This window comes from Sorex fumeus, unplaced genomic scaffold (genome assembly GCF_029834395.1).
Source record: "Sorex fumeus unplaced genomic scaffold, SorFum_2.1 ptg000193l, whole genome shotgun sequence".
NCBI lineage: Eukaryota > Metazoa > Chordata > Mammalia > Eulipotyphla > Soricidae > Sorex > Sorex fumeus.
In genome coordinates, this window is record NW_026606250.1 from 1,449,291 (window position 1) to 1,470,033 (window position 20,743).

Sequence of the window (20,743 nt, forward strand, 5' to 3'; positions counted from 1 at the left end):
GCGCCTCAGGCCTTGCCTGTCTCTCAGCAGCCAAAGGCAACAGGGACCTGGGTGCGGGGGATTCTGGGAAAGTCAGCAGAAACAGCAAGCGAATGGAAACCCGAACCATCGAGGGGCTGAGGGGATGAGCAGCCCAAGTCAGACCCCCTGCTCGCTGTGTTACACACACGGGCACCACACACGCCTGCACCGCTGTATTCACGCACACGCACACACATACACACACAGATACACACACGTGCATACACAGATGCACGCACACACATACCACACATAAACATGCACACACACCACACACACAGATACACACACGCCACACACATGCACACACATATGCACACACATGCAAACACACGCACACATGCCCTGGCCAACCTGCTCCTGCTTGGAGTCTGTGTGACTCCACACACAGCCACTTTCGGGGAGCGGCAGGGCCCGGGCAGAGCCTGGCGCCGAGGGAGCTCGTGCTGCGGTTCCGTGAGTCTGTGACTCAGAACATGCTGCGGGCCAGGAGAGTGAATGATTCGGCACCAGGCACCGGGCAGGACGCAGCGGCTCCCGCCAAGGACAGGCCGCGCCCCGCAGTCCGGCCAGCCCCGCCCCGGGACATCGAGTGGGGAAACTGAGGCCCCAGCGCTGGACTCGCCGAGATCCCCTGGAGAAGAGGGCCACTGGCTTCTCTCAGGGTGCTCCAGTGCTGAGGGGGAAGCGCGGCACAGGGCCCCCGGGACGGAAGCCTGGTGCACCCCGACATCACACACGCGCGCGCCACTCACCCCTCCACGCCCATCCCCGCAACACAGCCACGCACACGTCGCACGTGCACACACACCACTCCATACACACTCATTCACACACCACACACACAGTCACCACTCACACACACCGCTCCCCGCACACTCAACACTCACACTCCACACACACAGTCACCACTCACACACCGCACACTCACACACTCACACCACTCCCCATCACACACACCTCACCAGCCCGAGGGCCGGGCGTGTGTGCTGTGGGGGCTACACCTACTCGCCAGGCCTCTCAGAGGGATCGGGCTCCCCCGGGGCCACAGGGCCTGACTCGGAGGGAGCCGCCCCTGAAGGCTGGACTCTCAAACACTGGCCTGGAAGTCGCCTGAGGCGGCTGGCCCTGGAGACCACGTGCAGGACAGCCCTGGGGCGCAGGGCAGGCTCAGCCCTGTGGGTGCAGGGCCTCAGAACCACCAGGGGCCGAACACAAGGGAAGCCAGAGGGACCACCGGGGCACCAGCGTGGGGCAGACGGGGGCTCGGAGGGAGGGAGGGCCGCCCCCACACACAGGCTGACACGTCACGGGGTGCCCACGTGCTCCTGGACTTCCGTGAGTCAAAGCCCCGCTGATGGAAAAGTGCCTCTTCCAGAGGGGGGAGGGAAGGTGGCAAGAGGAGGTCAGAGGTCAGAGGTCACGGGTCCTGGCAGAGGGGAGGCCAAGAGCATGGAGGGTGCCCATGTCCAGCTGTACTGAGGCCGGGGCTGCCCTGGCCACGGGCAGGAGGCGGGAGGGGCCAGCAGCGTCTCCGAGGAGGGTCCCAGGTACCCCCCAGGAGCTGTGCGTGGGGGGAGCCGCCCCAGAGTCCCCGGGGCGACTGGGGGCTTGAGTCGCAGGACACCCCTTCCCGGGCCCCCAGCCTGATGGCACAGACTCTGGGAAGAAGGCGGGCTCAGCGGAAACACCCCAGGCAGCCGGGCCCAGTGACCCCACCACCCTGGGGAGACCTGAGCCGCCTGATGGGGGTCCTCCACGACCAGGCTCAGACTCACCCACAGAACCCTTAGCCCTGGGGCCGCAGGGCCCAGCTTCAGGCACTTCAGGGGGCTGAGCACCTCAGGGTATCCTGACCCACTGTACCACCCCCTTCCCATCTGCTCACTGAATCACTGTGAGGACTCATGGACCAAGGGGCCAGCCTCCAGTCTACAGGAGAGATCGATCTCACCCCAAGAGTCCCCTGCATGTGGTTTAGGAAGAATTTCTGGGACGAGGTCAGGATTATCTGGAGGGCTTCCTGGAGGAGGCACCATTTCACTGCAGATGGAAGGTAGTGGAGGCTTTCTTGGTGTGGGCAGGGGTGGAGAGCAGGTCAGGCCTTGAGACAATTGTTTGTGTCTAGGCTTGAGCTGGAAGGGGTGGGGCCAGGAACACAAGCCTGCAGAGACCAGAGGGGGCCACTCTGGGGGGCAGGGATGTCAGCTCCACTGAGGGGTCTCGGGGACAGTCCCCGGGACCGGTCACTCTGCCCACACAGCCTGAGGGCGCTCGGACCTCCTCTCCCTGGGCTTCCAGGGCACAGACACCGTTTTGGCTGCAGTTGCCCCTGCCCTTGTGGGCCCAGGAACTGAAAGAGGCGCCAGCTGGACACGCAGCCACAGACACAAGTGACACGCATGCAGACATGTAGATGCGTATTCAGCCGACATGGAGGCTGACATGTGGACATGCAGACACACAGGCAGCCGACACGCAGCAGACATGCAGACACACATGCAGACGTGCAGACACTCATGCAGCTGATGTGACACGCACTTCTGACACGCAGACCCCTGCAACCGGCGCAGACACGCGGTGCCCACCCCCAGACGGTGCTTCTCTGCTTCTCGTCAGGTGTGGAGAACCCCAGGAGGGGCTGGGCTGCCCGGCCGCCCCTCCCCCGCCTGCTGGGGTCTGTCCCAGCCAGAGCAAATGGCCCACCGCGCCTGCGGGACCGGAAGAGCAGCCGCCAGCGCCCCGGACCGGGGGCTGGAGGGGAGGCACCTGCGAGCGAGCGCAGGGTTGGCCCCGCAGCGGCCTTCCTGGCAGCGCGTCGCGGTTACTGCTTTCCGGGAAAAGTGCTGACTCGCGGGGCGCGGGCCGGAGCGCGGCTGAGACGCCGGATGGCTCACACTTTAATCAATTTGCAAGCCTGCAAACGAAAATCGCCCTGATTTATGGGATTCCGCACGCCAGTTCTCCCTGGCCCCCTCGGCTGGCGGGGCGCCGCCCGTCCTCCCACCCAGCCTTTGTCCTGGCCTCGTATTTCACCCAGTCGCAGCAGCTGGGACCCGACCTTCGCCCAGTACATGCAAAGAGCCGGATCTATGGCGAGGAACCCGCAGGTTTGCTGGGCGGTTGCAAAGCCGTTGAGAGCACGCCTGCTCGGCCCGCTGACCTCCAGAAAGCAACAGGGAGCAGCCTGCCAGCCGGGGCCAGGTCAGTAGCCGTCAGAGGGCCGCCCGCTGCTCTGGATACCAACGGCTCTGCAGGGTGAAGGTGGGCACGCTCGGCTGAGGCCAGCCAGGGCTGCGTGGGGCCCTCCTGGAACTGCGTCCTTTCAGGCCACCCACTGCCCATGAGTGGGCACTGCCCAGACCACACTCCAGCCGGCTCTGCGCTCCAGCTGTTTCCTGAGAAAGACAACTTTCCGTGTTTCACCAGATGGCAGTTCCAGGTCCACGGTGCTGGCCCCAGAGCAGGCGGAGAACCTTCTAGATACTAGGCTGCCAGCGAAGCGTAAGTGGCCATCTTCCTGGCAGGAGAGGCGATAGGGCAGTGGGGTGCACCTGCGAGCCCTGTCACCCATGCAGATGAGAGGGCCCTGGGGACACAGCCAAGGGTGCTAGGCTGGCCCTGTGCACCAAGGCAGTCGCAGCCGGATCTCCGCACCTGCTCCCACACGGAGAAGAGGACAGAGGGTCAGCTGCAGCAGAATGATCCAGAAGATCTCACCAAGAAACACTCGAACTGGGCGCACCAGGTACCATCCGCCATCCACCACCAGGCACAGGAAGGGAAGTGTCAGCACCACTGGGTGACAGCAGAGATGCTGCACCCCCGCAACTGTGCCACCTGGAGGGCCCACTCTCATACCTGGGCATCTTGCCGCGGCTGTCCCGGCTGGACACTCACCTAGACTCTCTCACCTGGACACTCACCTTGACCCTCTCACCTGGACCCTCACCTGGACATTCACCTGGACCCTCACCTAGACCCTCTCACCTGGACACTCACCTTGACCCTCTCACCTGGACCCTCACCTGGACACTCACCTGGACACTCACCTAGACCCTCTCACCTGGGCCCTCTCACCTGGACACTCACCTTGACCCTCTCACCTGGACCCTCACCTGGACACTCACCTAGACCCTCTCACCTGGGCCCTCTCACCTGGACACTCACCTTGACCCTCTCACCTGAACCCTCACCTGGACCCTCACCTGGACACTCACCTAGACCCTCTCACCTGGGCCCTCTCACCTGGACTCTGACCTGGACCCTCACTTGGACCCTCACCTGGGCACTCACCTGGACACTCACCCGGATCCTCTCACCTGAACACTCACCTGGACACTCACCTGAACCCTTACCTGGGCACTCACCTAGACACTCACCTGGACCATCTCACCTGGACCTTCACCAGGACCCTCTCACCAGGACCCTCACCTGGACCCTCACCAGGACCCTCTCACCAGGACCCTCACCTGGACCGTCACCTGGGCACTCACCTGGACTCTCTCACCTGGACCTTCTCACCTGGACACTCACCTGAACCCTTACCTGGGCACTCACCTAGACACTCACCTGGACCCTCTCACCTGGATCCTCACCTGGGAACTCACCTGGACCCTCTTACCTGGACCCTCACCTGGACACTCACCTGGACCCTGGACCCTCTCACCAGGACCCTCACCTGGACCCACACCTGGACCCTCTCACCTGGACCCTCACCTGGACCCTCTCGCTTGGACCCTCACCTGGACCCTCTAGCCTGGACCCCCCTTGCCTGAACCCTCACCTGGACCCTCACCTGGACCCTCTCACCTGGGCACACACCTGGACCCTCTCACCTGGACCCTCACCTGGACCCTCACCTGGACCCTCACCTGGACTCTCACCTGAACTCTCACCTGGAAACTCACCTGGATCCTCTTACCTGGACACTCACCTGGACCCTCTCACCTCGACCCTCACCTGGAATCGCTCTGGACTCTCTCACCTGGTCTGTCCCACCTGGACTCCTCATCTGGCTGCAGCTGTGTCTGCCGATGGGCAGGTAGTGGCCACACGCCCGAGGCCACAGGCAGTAGAGGGAGGTCCCAGGCTGACAGCGGGGCGTTAGGTGCCAGCAGAGCTGGCGCAGGTGGCTCCGGGAGCAGATGGGGGTTCAGGGCCCAGGCCCAGCTCACCGGACAAAGGGGCCGCCCACCGTGTCAGGGTCGGGGGTCTCCGGGCCCTTCTTCCCGTTGGGCTGGTGATTCAGACAGAGCCGGCCGCCCAGCCCTGGGTTTCCCCAGGCATGGAACAGGCTACCAGGATGCCCGCAGTGTGCGGGGTGAGCCGTGGACATCAGACCTCCCCCCTGCACTGAGGCAGCGGCCAGTGAGGGACCCGAAGCAGAGAGCCAGACACCCCGAGGCCAGGCGCCCCCCTCACCATGCAGCTAGTGGGTGGGGCCCCCGCATGCAAAGCAGAGGCGGGGGATGGGGGCCTGGACACTCCGCACCTCTCCAGCCCTGCACCCGAACCCACCTTAGAGGGCACCCCTGGCCTGGGCGGGGGACTGGGTGGGGTAAAAGACCGCAGGGCATGGGCAACAAAGCTTGGATCAGCCCCAGGGGCCCTGAGGATGGACACCAAGGCCCCAGCAGACGATGACCAGGGCCTGGTGTCTGCCCCGCTGGACCAGTCGCTTCTCTGGGGCCCTGGTCAGTGCCTGTCCCTTCCCTCTGGAGACCCAACTACGTGGCCCCCTCTGCTGGCCCAGCGCGGCACTGCAGGACTCGATCAGGGGCTACCCTGCCATTTTCTGAGCAGGGAAATGGACCTTGGGCTGCGGGGGCTGAGTCTGGACAGGGTCTGCAGAAGCCTCTGGGCCGCCGGGCACCCCTGAGCTCAGCTGAAGTGAAGCTCCAGCCCCCCAAGTGTGGACTGGCAGAAGGCAGCTTCCAGGCGACCCGTGTGCCAATCCTCTGCCTCAGCAGGGTCCCCCGGGCCCTCTGAAGAGGTGACCTGGAGTCCAGCTGCCGGCTAAGCCCCACAGGGACCCCCTCCCTAGAGGTCAGCAGTGGCCCCCACATGCCCTGCGCCTCAGCCCAACCTCCACGCTGGCTCTCAGCACGAGGCTGTGCTGGCCGGACAGTGCCCAGCCCTGGGGAGGGAGTGTCCAGAGGGCCACGCCACAGATGAGCCGGCCAGGAACTGTGTGACAGTTGTGGGTGCTCCCCACGGGAATGACCTGAGCGGTCTGTAAAGGGCGGGGACGGGGGCGGCCGGGGTCACTGCTGTCAGACTGGGTCTGATGCTGGCCTGGGTGGGCTCAGCTCAGGGGGCCCTGGCTGCGTGTCCTACTCTGATGCAGACCACCTTGGGCACAGCACGTCTGCCACGGGTCTGGGTCACGCTCCGGGCAGAGGATGAGCGGCCACCTCCTGCCCGGCCTCGTTACCAGGGCCACTCAAGCTGCCCAGTGGGCACCGCAGGGCACATGGGGGGGGCCGAGGTCCAGGAAGGCTCCAAGTGCAGACACGCGTCCTCACTAGAACTCTCGGCTCGCCGCCTCTGCCGTGACTCATCGGCCTCGGGGCTGGGCCGGAGGGTCTGTGCCCTGGGCCCTCCACCGACCCCACCCCTCAGGTCCAGCCCGAACTTTTCCACTTGGCCAGGTCTGGCCGGGAGGGCCTGGGGCGAGGCACTGCCCAGGGTCACTTCCTGCGGCTCAGGTGGCAGCTGGCCCGCTCTGACCAGAGGGGCTGCTGCCCAATTCACAGATGCCCACAGCCCCACAGATGGGGTCTCCCAGGGAGGACGTCACCTGCTCCCACCAGCCACGACAGGCCATGAGCACCACGTCCCCAGCCTGTGGCTTCCTAAGTGACTCTGTGTCAGGCGCCGAGAGGAAGTGGCCGGGGCGGTCACAGCCACGCCCTGTCACTGCCAAGCAGGGGTCCCCTCCCTGGCCCTACTGCTCAGCCAGGCCCCACGGGGCCTCCCCAAGCAGGGTCCTGGGGGTCTGGCTGGAGGTCAGGTGGGAGGAAGCCTGTGAAGAGACCGACGTCCTCTCAGGCCCTCGGGCAGTGGGCCCCCACCAAGGGGTCCTAGGCCCTGTCACATCGGCTGAGCTCCTGTCCTCAGCTCTCCCAGTTCGACCCCAGCTGCTCAGAAGCACTGGCTGCCACCGAGTGAGCCCCCAGAACAGCCCAGCCAGGAACTGACCCGACTGGACTTCAGGTCAGCACCAAAGACCCACACTCACACACTCATACGCACTCACGCATTCATGTACACTCACACACGCACGCCCACATACACACACTCAGGCAGTCACACACGCACCTCCCGCATACGCAGACACGCACACTCACGCACACTTTCACACATGCATACTCAGACATGCAGCCACACACATACGCACTCTCGCACGCAGCACACAGATTCACACACTCACGCATACACAGAACCACCCAGTCCCGCACGGGCACACAGACCCGCACGCAGCGACACACCCTCACACACTGGCTCCCCAGCAGAGGCTCCGGGCAGGGCCGGTTCTGGGGCCGGCTCTGGGGATGGGGCGAGGCCTCCCCGGTGCCCTCTCGCTGAGGGGCAGAGGGAGAATGGGGCGAGCAGGCAGGCGGGGGGCCGCGACCCAGGACCTGCACCTCCGTCCCCGAAGTATGAGCTCCTGCCCTCAGCCGGTCCAGGGCACGCACCTGGCATGGGGCGGATCCGGAGGGTCCCACGGGGGCTGCAGGATGAGACAGAGAGGCTGGGCTGGACTGGCAGGGACGGGGACCGCAGGGGTGTGGGGCGAGGGCCGGGTGTCGTGGGTGCCGTGACCCGGCCTCAGCTCCCCCAGTTCGACCCCAGTCGCTCAGAAGCACTGGCTGCCACCGAGTGAGCCCCCAGACCATGGGAGCCCCGAGAAGCCAGGCAGTGGGCATGGGGACAGGAGGGGCCGGGCGCAGGTGAGCGGGTCCAGCAGCAGGACACGCACGGAGGCCCTGGTGCTTCTGCCTCCTGAGCCCAGTGCCCCTGGCCCACGCCTTGGACTGAAACCGACCCTGCAGCCCAGCCGCGGCCCCTCTGGGCACTGCCACACGCTGGGTCACACCAGCCGCCTCCCACCCGCACTGCCCTGGGCAGCTCTCCTGGGGGGCAGCCCACAGACACATCACCTGTGCGGGATGGATCTGGGGTGAGGACAACACACAGGGGCTGGCTCTGGGGACTCGCCGTCGCCCTGCACAGAGCTGGAGCCTGAGGTCACTCAGTCACCCGCCTGAAGAATGGGGCAGTGAAGGGGACCCTGGAATTCAGGCAACAGGAGCGAGGGCTGCCCCGGGCCAGACCCACCCAGGAAATTCTTTCTCCAGCCCCGGGGCTGAAACTCCCTCACTTCCTGCCCAGTGATTTTCCAAGCCTGCAACTTCTTCTGGGGCACGGGAAGTCGTGGTGGGCAGGACCACCCTGCCCCAGGCCCTGGGTGAGTCACCCCAGGAGCAGCGGGAGGGGAGGGCCGGAGTCCTGCACGCTCCCCACTCTCCCCAGGGGTGACCCGGGGAAAAGGGCCAGGAGGCTGGGACTGGGAGGAAGGGTGGAAGGGGTGAGGGGAGGCTCAGAGTGCAGCTGACCCCCAGACTCAGACGCTCCTGCAGCATGAGGACCCTGGTGGTATCTAGCACAGGGCGTGGGGGACCCCATTTCCTTTGGACCTGCCCCCCGAGTGGCGAACTCAGGGCCCAAGTGAGGAGGGGAGGAGCCCGGAGGCTGCCGAGTTGCCTGGGCGCCCAGGGTGAGCAGCCAGTGGGCAGGGGGAGGGCTGTCCGTGACCGGCAGGCCCCCTAACCCTGAGCTGCGAAGGCTTGAGCCCAGAAGTTTCTGGCACTCACCAGGCTGCCTCCCACAGACAACTCCTCCCAGGCTGCAGCCCCTGAGCCCTGCCTGGCACCTGCTGCAGGGATGTGCTGGGGCAGGGGCCGAAACGCCCTAAGGGTTACCCCAACTTCCTCTCAGACGCAGCCAACGGGGTGGGAGGAGGAGGCGGGAGGTAACGGAGCCAAGACCAGAGGCCCAGAGGCGTTGATCTGGGTCCACGCGATCAGACCTGGGAGGCGCTCGCCTTGCGCGTGACTGCCTGGTTCCATCCCCAGCAGCCCAGAGGGTCCCAGTCCCCTCCAGGGTGACCCCCAAGCGCAGCGCAAGGTGTGGCCCCGGAGCAGGAGATTCCGCTGAGCAGGCTCCCGCTGACCCCGAGGCTGGCCGGCGCCCACAGGATAGGAGCTGTCCCCACATAAGGGCACGCGGGGAAGACCCCTCCGACCCAGCAGGGCCCGGGCTGACTCGTGTCTGCAGAGAAGCCCCGGCCAAGGCATTCGAAGACGATTCGTGGAGGCCTCGGTCCATGCTGGCCCTCTCCTTCCTCTTCTCGGAATAAACTGGTCACTCCGCCCTCGTCTCCTGGAATTCTCTCTGAGCGAAGGTGGGAGGCAGGATGGCTGGTGGGATCACTCCCACTCTGGCACCATGAGCGGAACCAGGTCCAACATGCAGACTCGGGCCCTGGGGGCCGACGTGGGTGGTGGGAAGCCTCGATGCCCGTCTCCAGGCAGCTCTCTGCTGCCCACTGCACCTCAGAGCATCCATCTAGGAGAGAGGGGCTGGGACAGGGACCTTGAGTCCTTGCTTTAGGGGACTGGAGGGCCAGTGTTCCCCGGGCGGAGGACGGTTGGCACCAGCCCCCCAGATGCATGGAGCACTGGCGCCTGCAGTGCTGGGAACTCCAGGGGGGAGTGTGCCCCTGTGCCGGGAGCCAGGTGGTACCCACCAGCGTCCCTGGGCGAAGTGGCAGAGGGGTCAGGCTGGGCAGTCAGGACAGGCAGTGGGCTCGGGCGTGCCCTTGAGGTCCTCGGCGTGTTTTCTTGTGACCGCCCATGATGCCCGGCAGCACCAGTTCTCCAAGGGACACCTGGGGACAGGGCAGGCAACGGAGGACAAGGGTCCAGGCAGCCGGGCTCGGCAGCTGAGGACAGGACCCCCATGGGACCCCTGGCAGGAAGAAGCTGAAACCCGCCCACACTGGTGGGTGCCTTTTGGTGGTGCCAAGCATTGCCCCTTCCCCTGGCGGCCTGGGGACACCAACCCTCGCCACGTTTCTGCCTGCAAACTCACAGGAAAGGCTGCCTGCCGCTGAGCTGAGCTGCGGACCTGGATAGCCCACCCGGCCCAAACCACGCTTCGTTCCGGTGATTCCACCGCCCTGAGGGGCAGACAGCGCCCCTTCTACAGACTCGGAAACCCCGGGTCCCACGGGGTCCTGCGGGGATTGTTGGAGCGGGTGCCAAGGCATCAGAGAAGGATCGTCTAGCCGGGGAAAAGCAGCAGGTGGACCTCCGAGCTCTCAGGACCCCCCCAGCGAAGGAGACCCCTCCTGGAACCACAGGGACAAGGGGGGACGAGGGAGGAGAAAGGGGCGGGCCTGGCAGGGGGCCAAGGAGTAGGGGCGTGGCCTTACAGGGGCCGGGCTCATGGGGGGAGTTAGGAGGGGTCCAGGGGCGGGCGGGGCGGTGCGCGTGGGCGGGGCGATGAGCGGGCGCGCTGACCGACCGAGCTGGACCTCTGCGGGACAGAACTTGGGTCGACACGGACGGACGGTCGGACGGTAAGTGAGCGGCGGCTCGGCCCGGGCCTGCTGACGTCAGGAGCCCGGCAGGTGCTCACTGACCTTGGCAGGACCGAGGCCGCGCGGACGCGGGCGGGAGGCGCCCCCAGCCCCTCGCGTTTGCCCCGGGACGCCCTCGGCGGGCAGGACCCTGGCCCCGGCGGGACGAGCGAGGCTGCACTGGACTGGGGGGGGGGCCCTCCCAGGCAGCGGGTCCAGGGGCCACCGGTGTGAGCGCAGCTTCGCGCCTTGGGCGTCCTGCTGGGGGCGGGGAGTGCAGGGGGCAGCGCCCGTCGCGCGGGGAGTGCGTGGCCTGCCGGGCGCCTGGCTGGGCAGCGGCTGTCGCGGCTGCCCACCGAGCACAGTACTTTTCCAGGAGCCGCCCACCAGCTTTCCGGTCGCTGCTCGGCCGCCAGGACAGGCTCTGGCCGCCCCCGTCCGTGCGTTCTCGCGGTCCGCTGAGGTCCCCAGCAGCTGTCGCCGTGCCCCTCCCAGGGTGGCCGGTGACTCCAGTCCCCCAACTCCCGGGGAGGTACCAGGGCGCCCACCTCATTCCCTGGCGGGTTGGGGGGGCTGTGCACTGCGCCCCCCACTCTGCTGCGCCCAGGGAGGCCAGCGCCTGTCTTTCCCTGGCATCCCAGCGGGCGGACCCCTCCCCCAGCTCACTGGGCCCTGGTTGTGGGGTCCTCCCAGCAGTCACGTGGGCACGACAGCCGCATGGACGTGGCCCTCAGGCTCAGCCCACCAGTCCCTGAGGACCCGCTGGCCGAGTCCTGGCCTGCATCTCCTGTGCCGGGGTCTGATGTGAGGGGCTGCTCTGAGCGGGGGTCTCCCTTTGAGGTGTAGTGGCTGCTCCCACCATGCCGTGTGGCAGGAAAACTGAGGCCCAAGGTGGGCACACCTGGCGCTACAAGCGTGGCTTGGACATGGAAGGGGAGGCTGAGGGACACTCCCTGCGGGACACTTCCTGTCCACCATGCAAAGCAGCCGTGGCCTGCCTCCCCCTCAGAGCCCCCTGTGGTCACCGACATGCAAATCAGGCCTGCCAGCCCCACTGTGCCCAGTCTGTACCCGGACTGTGGGAGAACTCAGGCCCAGCTCAGGGAGAGAAGGGTCCTGCCGAGGGAAGTGGTGTCCCCGCTGCAGGGTGGTCATGGCTGGTGCAGGGACGGAGGGCCGAGTTGAGTGTCCCGCTGCACAGCCAGTCTGGAGCCAGACAGGCCAGCAAGGGCCGGGCACTCCGTCTCCCTGGGGCCCTGGGGTGTCGCTGCCCCAGGGGGCGGGGGCTGCAGGTGAGAGGCGGTTGCAGTGGCCAGCAGGCCCTGCCCACCCAGCCAGACCATGGGTGCAGCCAGGGCCCGGAGAGGGACCTGGATTTCTTTCTGCCGTGGCCAGCTGATGGGATTGGTCCAGCCCAGGGGAGTCAGAAGAGAATTCTTTTAACATGTCCTGCGTGCACCCATACATGACTGCGCCCACAGGCGTGACACAGACGCACACATACTCACATGGATATACATGCACACAGGTGTGAGGGGCCGTGAGTACAGACATGGTCACAGAATCAATCTGTGCAAACCTACGCATTCGTGTGGCAGCCCCAGACTGTGGCCCCAGGGCTGGCCCCAGGGCACATGTCACCCTCCTGTCAGTCACCCTTGCCTAAGCACAGGCCCTGGCTCCCGGGAGGCTCTGGGCTGAGCTGAGCCGAGCACCGGGCAGCGTGAGGAGGACTCGGCCCCACGTCTGGGCCAGTGACCACCACAGGGAAGCAGCAGGAGTGTGACCGGTGTTTCCGGCACCCCTGCCTCGGCGGGCCCACCCGCGCCTGGCCAGCAGGCCCTGCCCACCCAGCCAGACCCGGGTGGAGACTGAGGGGGTCCAGGGAGCCGCAGGACCGGTGAGCAAGGTCTGCGGGGTGGGATGTCGGGTTGGCCGCGGCGCCGGCCCCCTGACCGGAACTTTCTCCACAGGCCTGGGCTCTGTGGCGCCGTCAAGGCACAGAGATGCCCCAGCACTCGGCGGGGGACCAGCCCTTGGTGTCGGTGGCCCAGCTCACCCCCGCCAGCCCCCGGCTGGACATGGACAGCGTGGCAGGGCGGGCCCGGAAGGCGTCCCCTGGCTGGCCCCCGGGGCGGACAGGCCTGGGGTGCGTGTCTCCAGGGGGCTTCCTGTGCCTCCTGTGTGCCGCCTCCTTCCTGCAGGGCCTGACGGTCAACGGGCTTGTCAACAGCGTGGTCACCTCGCTGGAGCGGCGCTTCCGGCTGCCCGGCGCCCTCAGTGGCCTGATCGCCAGCGCCTATGACGCGGCCGCCTGCCTCTGCCTCGCCTTCGTCGGCTACTTCGGGGGCCGCGGGCACCGGCCCCGCTGGCTGGGCTGCGGGCTGCTGGTCCTGGGCACCGGCTCGCTGCTCTTCGCACTGCCCCACTTCACGTCCAGCCCCTATGAGGCGGCCGGGGACGGCGTGGCCACGTGCCCAGCCAACCAGACGCAGTGCCCGGGCGGCACCCCCGGCCCTCTGGGCCCCCAGATACTCTTCGTGCTGGGCCAGCTGCTGCACGGGGTGGGGGCCGCGCCCCTCTACACGCTGGGCGTCACCTACCTGGACGAGAACGTCAAGCCCAGCCAGGCGCCGGTGTACATGGGTGAGTCACTTGGAAGCTGCTTCTTAGTGGTCATGAGCGAGGCCCGGGCCGCCCCTCAGTGGACCCCACTGCCCGCTCTCGGCTCTCTGTGAAGGCAGAGATAGTGTGGGGCGGGGCCGCTTTGCAGCGGGTGGCCCGGGGGTCACCAGGCAGGGGAGAGACGGGGACTGCCCTCAGGGCCTGCTCACCCCCCCCCCCCACCCCACAGCTGCCGTCTACAGCGCAGCCATCCTTGGCCCCGCCGCGGGCTACCTGATCGGGGGCGCCCTGCTGAAGGTGTACACAGAGCTGGGTCGCGGGTGAGTGACCAGCGTCGGCCGAGAGTAGGCAGAGGGCATGGGCAGGAGGTCCGGCCCAGCTCTGCCCTGTGCTGACTCTGCCTCGTGAGATCCTGACTCTGTCCCGTGTGACCCTAACTCTGCCCCATGCGACTCCGGCTCTGACCGTGTGACGCCGACTCTGTCCCGTGTGACGTCCACTGTACGTCTGTCCCGAGTGCAGTTCGTCAGCCTGGAGGGGGCGTCCCCAGGCGTGTAGTGACTGCACTGACCGTCTCTCCACAGGACGACGCTGACCCCCGAGAGCCCGCTCTGGGTGGGGGCGTGGTGGGTTGGCTTCCTGGGCGCGGGCGCCGCTGCCTTCCTCATCGCCATCCCCATCCTCGGGTTCCCGCAGCACATGCCAGGTAGGGGCACCCATGGGCTGTCCTAGGGTGGCCTGGGGTCCAGCGCAGCACCTTCGGGTGCCCCTCCTGCCTGTACTGGGCCAAGCCCCGGAGACGGGGCCTGGTCGCTTCCCCCCACCTCCGGCACCCTGCGGCGCCGGCTGGACACCCCACCCGTTCCTGCCCAACCGGCTGTGGGAGGGGACCCTGCACTGGGTGGCACCTCTGATGATCCTGTCACCTGCACAGGCTCCGAGAGCAACATAGGCACGAACATGTCAGAGACCCAAGGGCTGAGAGACGCCCCTGAGGCCACCAGCAGCTCTGACGTCGGCAAGACCCTCAGAGACCTGCCCCTGTAAGCCCCCACTGCCCCTGAAGGCCCCCCACTGCCCTGGTACAACCCTACCCCCTCCACAATTCCCCACCCTGGGTGCCTTGGAGGTCATGTCCAGGCTGAAGCCTTGGTCCCCTGGTCTCTGGCTGGTGGCCAGTGGACTGTCCTCATGTCCTCTCTTCTCTCGGCCTGTCAGCCCTGACCGGTTCCCATAGGTGCACAGCTGTCCACAGAGGGGCACAGGCAGATGCCCCCGTGTCTCCCCTCACCCAGGCCAGAGTGTGCAGGCAAACATGCATACTCAATGCATGGATGCACAGAGACACACGTGTACACATGCACACGGGCATGTACGTGCACACACAGACACACAAGCATGCATGGCCGTGATGTTGCCAGATAAGATCATGGATATGGGCTGCTGATGGGGGTGTGGGTGGACTGGGTGTGAGTGTGTGACTTGGTGTGAGTGTGGGTATGACTGGGTGTAGGCGTGCATGTGAGTGTGGGTGGGACTGCGTGTGGGTGTAGTATGGGTGTGGGTGTGGCTGTGACTGGGTGTGACTGGTGTGTGTGGGTGTAGGATGGCTTTGGGTGGGACTGGATGTAGGCGGAGTAGGGTGTAGGTGTCAGTGGGTGTGGGGGGTGTGGGTGTGAGGGCTGCGTGGGCGTGGATGGAGGGCGATGTGGGAGCCGTGCCCGCTGCCGCCCGCCGCCCCCTATCCCCACAGTTCCGCGTGGCTCGTCCTGAGGAACCCCCCGTTCCTGCTGCTGTGTGTGGCGGGCGCCGCGGAGACCATGCTCATCGCGGGCATGTCCACCTTCGGGCCCAAGTTCCTGGAGTCCCAGTTCAGTCTGAGCGCCTCGGAGGCGGCCACCCTGTTCGGTGAGAACCGGGCGCAGAGGGTCTGGCGCTGGCTGTGGGGTCGGGGCTGGCGTGGGAGGCCAGTGCCAGGGCCAAGGCTGGTCGCGGGCTCTCCCCGCCTGCGCGCCTCTGGCACCCTCTGTCCCGCGGCGCCCCCCAGAGCTGGAGAAAAACGCCCCAGCCTCGGTTTCCCCTCGCCGAACCCCCGCCCCCCGCCCCCGCAGGGTATCTGGTGGTGCCGGCCGGCGGCGGCGGCACCTTCCTGGGCGGCTTCCTGGCCAGCAGGTCCACGCTGCGGGGCGCCGGCCTGGCCAGGCTCTGCCTGCTCTGCTCGCTGACCAGCCTGCCGGCCGCGCTCGCCTTCCTGCTGCACTGCCCCGACGCGCCCGTCGCGGGGGTGACGGTCACCTACGGCGGCAGGTGAGAGGGAGCCAGCGCGGGCAGGGGCGGGGGGCGGGGACGCGCGGGGCGGGATGCAGGGGGGCGGGACACCCAGGGCGCGGGGACAGTCGCGGGGCGGGGCGGGACACCCGAACGCTCCGGCTCGGCTCCTGGGGCTTCTGCGGGGCGGTCCAGCAGGGGGTGGGGCGGGGGCCGGAGGGAAGGCGGGGACCAGCCGGACCGGGCCCGGAGCGGGCCGAGCGACCGCGAGAGGTTCCGCCCGGCCGCTCGGAGGTTGGCCCCTCACCGCGCGCCCGCCCCAGCCCCCTGCCCGAGGGCCGCCTGGAGCTCAACGCGTCCTGCAACTCCGCCTGCGACTGCCGGGCCGCGCGCTACAGCCCCGTGTGCGCGCCCCGCGGCCTCACCTTCGTCTCGCCCTGCCACGCGGGCTGCCCGGGGCCCGCCGCGCCCGGCGCCGGGGGCCGGCAGGTGAGCGCGCAGCCCCCGCGCGGCCCCGACGCCCGGACCCCGCACGCCCCGGGGTCCCGCCCCCCGACGCCCAAAACCCGCACGCCCCCCCGACGCCCAGATCCCCGACGCCCGGGCCCCCCGCACTCCCCAGGCCCCCGCCCCTGACTCCCAGCCCCCACACGCCCCCCACCCCCGCCAGCGCCCCGGCGCCGCCCCCTGACGCCGTCTCCCCCGCCCAGGAGTACCAAGGCTGCGGCTGCGCGGCCGGCCCGACCACCGCGGGCAGGTGCGCCGCCCCCTGCCCCGCCAAGGCCCTGCTCCTGCTCGCCCTGTTCGCCCTGATCTTCTTCACGTTCGCCGGCAGCGTCCCCGCGCTCACGGCCACCCTGCGGTAAGTGCCGGGCCGGGGTCGCGCTCCCCCCACCCCGCCTTGCCTCGCAGCCTGCGGCGGACCCTGCGGACCCCGGGAGCAGTGGCCGGAGAGCGCACGTCCTCGGCGAGGTGCCCGCCCCCGGGTCGGGGTGGGGTGTGGCGCGGCCGGGGTGCGCCCGGCCGACCGCGTGCCCCCCGCAGGTGCGTCCGTGAGCAGCAGAGATCCTTCGCGCTGGGCATCCAGTGGGTCGTGGTCAGGAGCCTAGGTACGTGCGGGGGCGGGGGCTCACCCGCGCCTCTGCGCGGTCTCCCCCGCCCCTGAGCCGCCCTCTCCGCAGGGGGCGTCCCGGGGCCCATCGCCTTCGGCTGGGTCATCGACAGGGCCTGCCTGCTCTGGCGGCCGGGCTGTGGCGGGCGCAGCTCCTGCCTGCTCTACCGGAACGCGGCCCTGAGCCGCTACATGCTGGCCACCGGGCTGGCCTACAAGGTGAGCCCCCCGAGCCCCCTCCCTGCCTGGACTCCCGCAGCGGCCCTGAGCAGCAGCAGCGCTGCATCGTGGGTGGACGGCCGTCGTGTCCACACCAAGCAGAACGCTGCGGGGCAGAGCCCCACCTCACCGGAGGCCCAGACCCGCGACCCTCAGCGGCCTGTGTCCACTGCGGAGGCTGTTCTGACCCTGGGGTCTGATTGTCGTGTGCTGTGGACGTCCCTGAGGCCTCGCTGACAGCAGTGGGCACGACCACACTCAGGAGCTGAGTGTCTCAGGACCACAGTTGCCTGTTGGCGCGTGTGTGTCCGATCACCCGGCAGGGGTCAGCCACCAGGCCCAGGCCAGGCACTCGGTGTCCCTCCACCTGGGGGCCAGTAGGTTCCTGTCCCCCCAGGTCCTGGGCTTCACCCTCTTCGCCACCGCCTGTTTCCTGTACAAGGCCCCGCCGGGTCCCCCCTGCGGCCGGGAGCCTGCCCAGCCCGGCCAGTCACCAGCTTCTGACGGCCCCTTGGACACGCACACCCAGAGCCCTGTCTGACGCTGCTACTGACCCGCAGGAGAGGGAGAGAGCAGGCTGTCCCCATGTCCTCCGGGGCCAAGTGGTCCCACCGTCCACTCGGTGACTCCTGGCACTCAGGGTTCTCAGACAGAGGCTCTGGGACACAGACAGGTGCCCCGGGGGCCACAGCTCGCCACTGGCTGGCCTCTGAGGGCCAGCACTGACCAGCAAGAGGGCCATCTGTCCCCTGGCTGTCCCTGGCCGACAGAGACAGCAGCAAAAGTGCCTGCCCTCCTTGACCCCTCCCCTCTGCCCTTCCCCGGCAGGGGCCCACACAGCCCCCTGGGGGGGCGGGGGGAGGTCGCGTGTTTGGCTCCTGCAACCCTGGGTCGGACTCAATAAAGTCAGTCTGTCCCCCAGAGTCCCTCCGGTCTGCTGCCCTCTGGGTCGCCGTGGGTGTGGGGCACATGTGTGTCAGGGTGTCTCCCGTTCCCCTCGTCCATGCCTCTCATGTCCATCACTGCCCGCACTGTCCCTCACTCTTGCCCACGGCCACCCCAGGACTTTCAGGGGTGGAGAAGTCGCAGTGGTGGACAGCGAGCGCCAGGGGGCAGTGGAGATCCACCCTGATGCTGGGCCCTGGGTCTGGCCTGGCCACTGCGCAGTGTCCCCACGTGTGGTCATGTGTGGCGGTGGCTGCTGCCACCCACAGCGGCCCTGAATGGCCTGGACAGCTAGCCAGGCCTGCGGAGGACCCGGCCCCACCCACTGCTGCAGAAATGCCAGGGCCCCTGGGGCCTGGGGGTCACTCAGGAGCCCGAGGAAGGCCAGGGGGTCTTACCCTGAACTGGGGGTGGCCTTGAGGAGGGCGAGTGAGGCAGCCCCGTCCTGAATGCAGACTGAGGGGCAGCGCCTGCCCCGCGGCCCAGTGGGCGGGAGCCCCTCTGCCCAGTCTGCCTGTTGACCTCTGCTGGCCGCGGCCCTTCTTGTGTGGCTGGGGCGGGGCTGCTCACAGCGGCGGTGGCTGAGGGACGCTCAGGCAGGGTCTCATCTGGGGCCCAGGACCAAGGAAGGGGACAGATTTGTGGCGGTGCAGGACGCGTGGCTGGGGGTGCCCCCGTGCAGCTGACCCCTTCCCCACATGCCAGCCCTGGGGCCTCCGTCTACAGCCCCCACCCCCAGCAGTACTCACCCTTCCACACGCCCACCCCTGGGACCCACCTCACCCATCTTGGTGGACCTGGGGGCCTCAGGGACCCAGACACAGCCAGCCCATCCCCAGGACCCCTGGGAGCCAGCCCCGGCCCAGCCCTCCCACCCCTTGACCCGCTGCTGCTCGCCCTCTGGGTGTGGGGGCCCACCCTCCCCCGAGACGGTTGAGCCCCTCCTGGACCTGGACCTGTCCCTGTCAGCCTGCTCCATGTCTCAGAGTGCCTGAGGTCCCGCCCAGCGCTGCCCTGAGGCTGCGGCCCACTGGCTGCTCCAGGCGTCCCAGGCCTGAGCAGGACTAACATCTTTTTATCTGCCAGCCTCGAAATTTCCAGAGCTGAGAGTCTGTCACGTGCCACCATTTCAGGGGGACGAGGCCGCATGCTGGGGCACTGCTCGGTAAAGGACGCGGGCGCGGTCGTGAGCTGCTGGGCTCCTGCCCAGCCTGTCCCCTGGACGCCCAGGGGGCCACGACTGCCCAGCCAGCAGCGCAGACCCAGACTCGGCCAGCAGAGGGCAGCATCCCTGGCCATCCACTGGCAGTGCCTGGACACTGATGGGCTGGGCCCAGGAGGGCGGCAGCGGGTCCACTGTCTGGTCCATTGTGGCGACCTCCGACAACAGCAACCACTGCAGACCCTGCTGGTTCAGCATCTGAAGTGATCAGGGGCCAGAGTGGGCATCCGGCTCAGGCCCGGCCGGGCAGCCCGTGCAGGCTCAGGACAGAGGGCGGGCGGGTGTGGCCACGCTGGTCCTGACCTACGCTCAGCTGATTGCAGCCCTGGCAGGCGGGAGGGAAGGGCTGAGCGCCAGTTGCCCGCCCCCGCGGGAGGCCCTGGAGGGCTCCCCTAACCCGCACAGAACCAGCCCCCAATGCAGCCCCGGCTCCAGCTCCCTGGGAAGCGCGAAGTGTCGGCCCCTCCCCGACACACCCTTCATGGATCCTCGAGTCTGTGTGGCACCTCACACCTCCACTGCATGCCCTGAACCCCCACACGGCACAAGGGCGCCAGGCGGGCACGTCCACCAAGGGGCCAGCCACAGGGGTGGGTACAGCAAGTGACCTCTGCATGGGGGGAGCCACCTGGAAGAGCTGGATCCTCTGAGCTCCTCTCCCTCCTCCTCCTCCTCCTCGTCTTCCTTGTCGTCCTCCTCTTCCCCCACACCCTTCTGGAAGGCACTGCCAGGGGCAGAGGGCAGAGAGCAGAGTTCAAGAGAAGGGGTGGGAGATGGGTGTTGGAGCCGGAGAGATAGGACAGCTGGGAGGGCATTTGTCTTGCATGTCGCCGACCCGGGTTTGATCCCTGGCACCTCTTAGGTCCCCTGAATGCCACCGAGAGTGAGCCCTGAGTACTGCTGGGGGTTCACACCCCAGAGTAGGTGGGTCCTGTCACACCTGCCCAGGCTTGTTCACCCCCACAATCTCACGACGCTCCTGGCGTCCGTGCCAGAGGCCTGGCAGGACAGGGGTGCCGTGACGGGACGCCGGCTCCTTCTTACCGTGGCCGGCTGCCCGCTGAGGACTCTGTGGAGCTGGAAGGTTCAGGCAGTACGCCCCGGGGAGGAGGGAGGCCTTTGGTTCCCGCAGAGGGCAGAGGGTCGTGCCCGTGTCTACGCAGGTGGACTGAACCAGCGGACTGTTCCTGGAGTCCTGGGATTGTTCTCGTGTCGCCCTGTCCAGCCCCAGAGCCCACGGGAAGGGCAGGGCCAGCCAAGAGCCAAGAACCTGCCCCCAGGCCGATGCCCCAGGTGGCCGCCCTAAGGCTCCTGAGAAGTGGGGCCTCTCCCTGTCCTGGGCCTTCCCTGTGAAGGAGCCGCACTGCAGGGGGCTGAGGGCTCAGGCTGGGTGCACTCGGAACAGCCCCTGAGGGGACCCGCGCGTGTGGCCCAGAGACAGAACAGGACGGGACCCCAAGACCTGCAGGATCCGCTGCCTGCCCAGCCTCCCCCCGCCCGTGAATCAGGACACTGCAGGAGGCAGAGCCCACCTCACTGGGGGTCCCGGCCCGCGACCCTCAGCTGTCCTGCGGCTGCTCATCCTGGGTCCCAGGGGCAAGCGACGATCAGGACCCTCACCCTGGCCCCCACGCGCCCAGCGAGCTTTGGGCAGGAGAGGTGCCAATGTGGGGGGTCTCTGGGG

General features: G+C 67.8%; 1 protein-coding gene across 1 annotated transcript in view; it reads left to right on the forward strand.

Moving 5' to 3' along the window:
• The window catches only part of SLCO4A1 (solute carrier organic anion transporter family member 4A1), a 40,342-nt gene extending 22,909 nt beyond the window's left edge, over positions 1 to 17,433 (forward strand). The window contains exons 4-15 of the mRNA XM_056108133.1: positions 3,655 to 3,769; positions 12,643 to 13,315; positions 13,524 to 13,614; positions 13,879 to 14,000; positions 14,229 to 14,337; positions 15,048 to 15,202; positions 15,406 to 15,601; positions 15,886 to 16,051; positions 16,273 to 16,424; positions 16,607 to 16,671; positions 16,744 to 16,892; positions 17,290 to 17,433. Of these exons, the coding sequence (XP_055964108.1) occupies positions 3,655 to 3,769; positions 12,643 to 13,315; positions 13,524 to 13,614; positions 13,879 to 14,000; positions 14,229 to 14,337; positions 15,048 to 15,202; positions 15,406 to 15,601; positions 15,886 to 16,051; positions 16,273 to 16,424; positions 16,607 to 16,671; positions 16,744 to 16,892; positions 17,290 to 17,433 (2,137 nt within the window). The remainder of the gene's footprint in view (positions 1 to 3,654; positions 3,770 to 12,642; positions 13,316 to 13,523; positions 13,615 to 13,878; positions 14,001 to 14,228; positions 14,338 to 15,047; positions 15,203 to 15,405; positions 15,602 to 15,885; positions 16,052 to 16,272; positions 16,425 to 16,606; positions 16,672 to 16,743; positions 16,893 to 17,289) is intronic.
• The last annotated feature ends 3,310 nt before the right edge of the window (positions 17,434 to 20,743 follow it).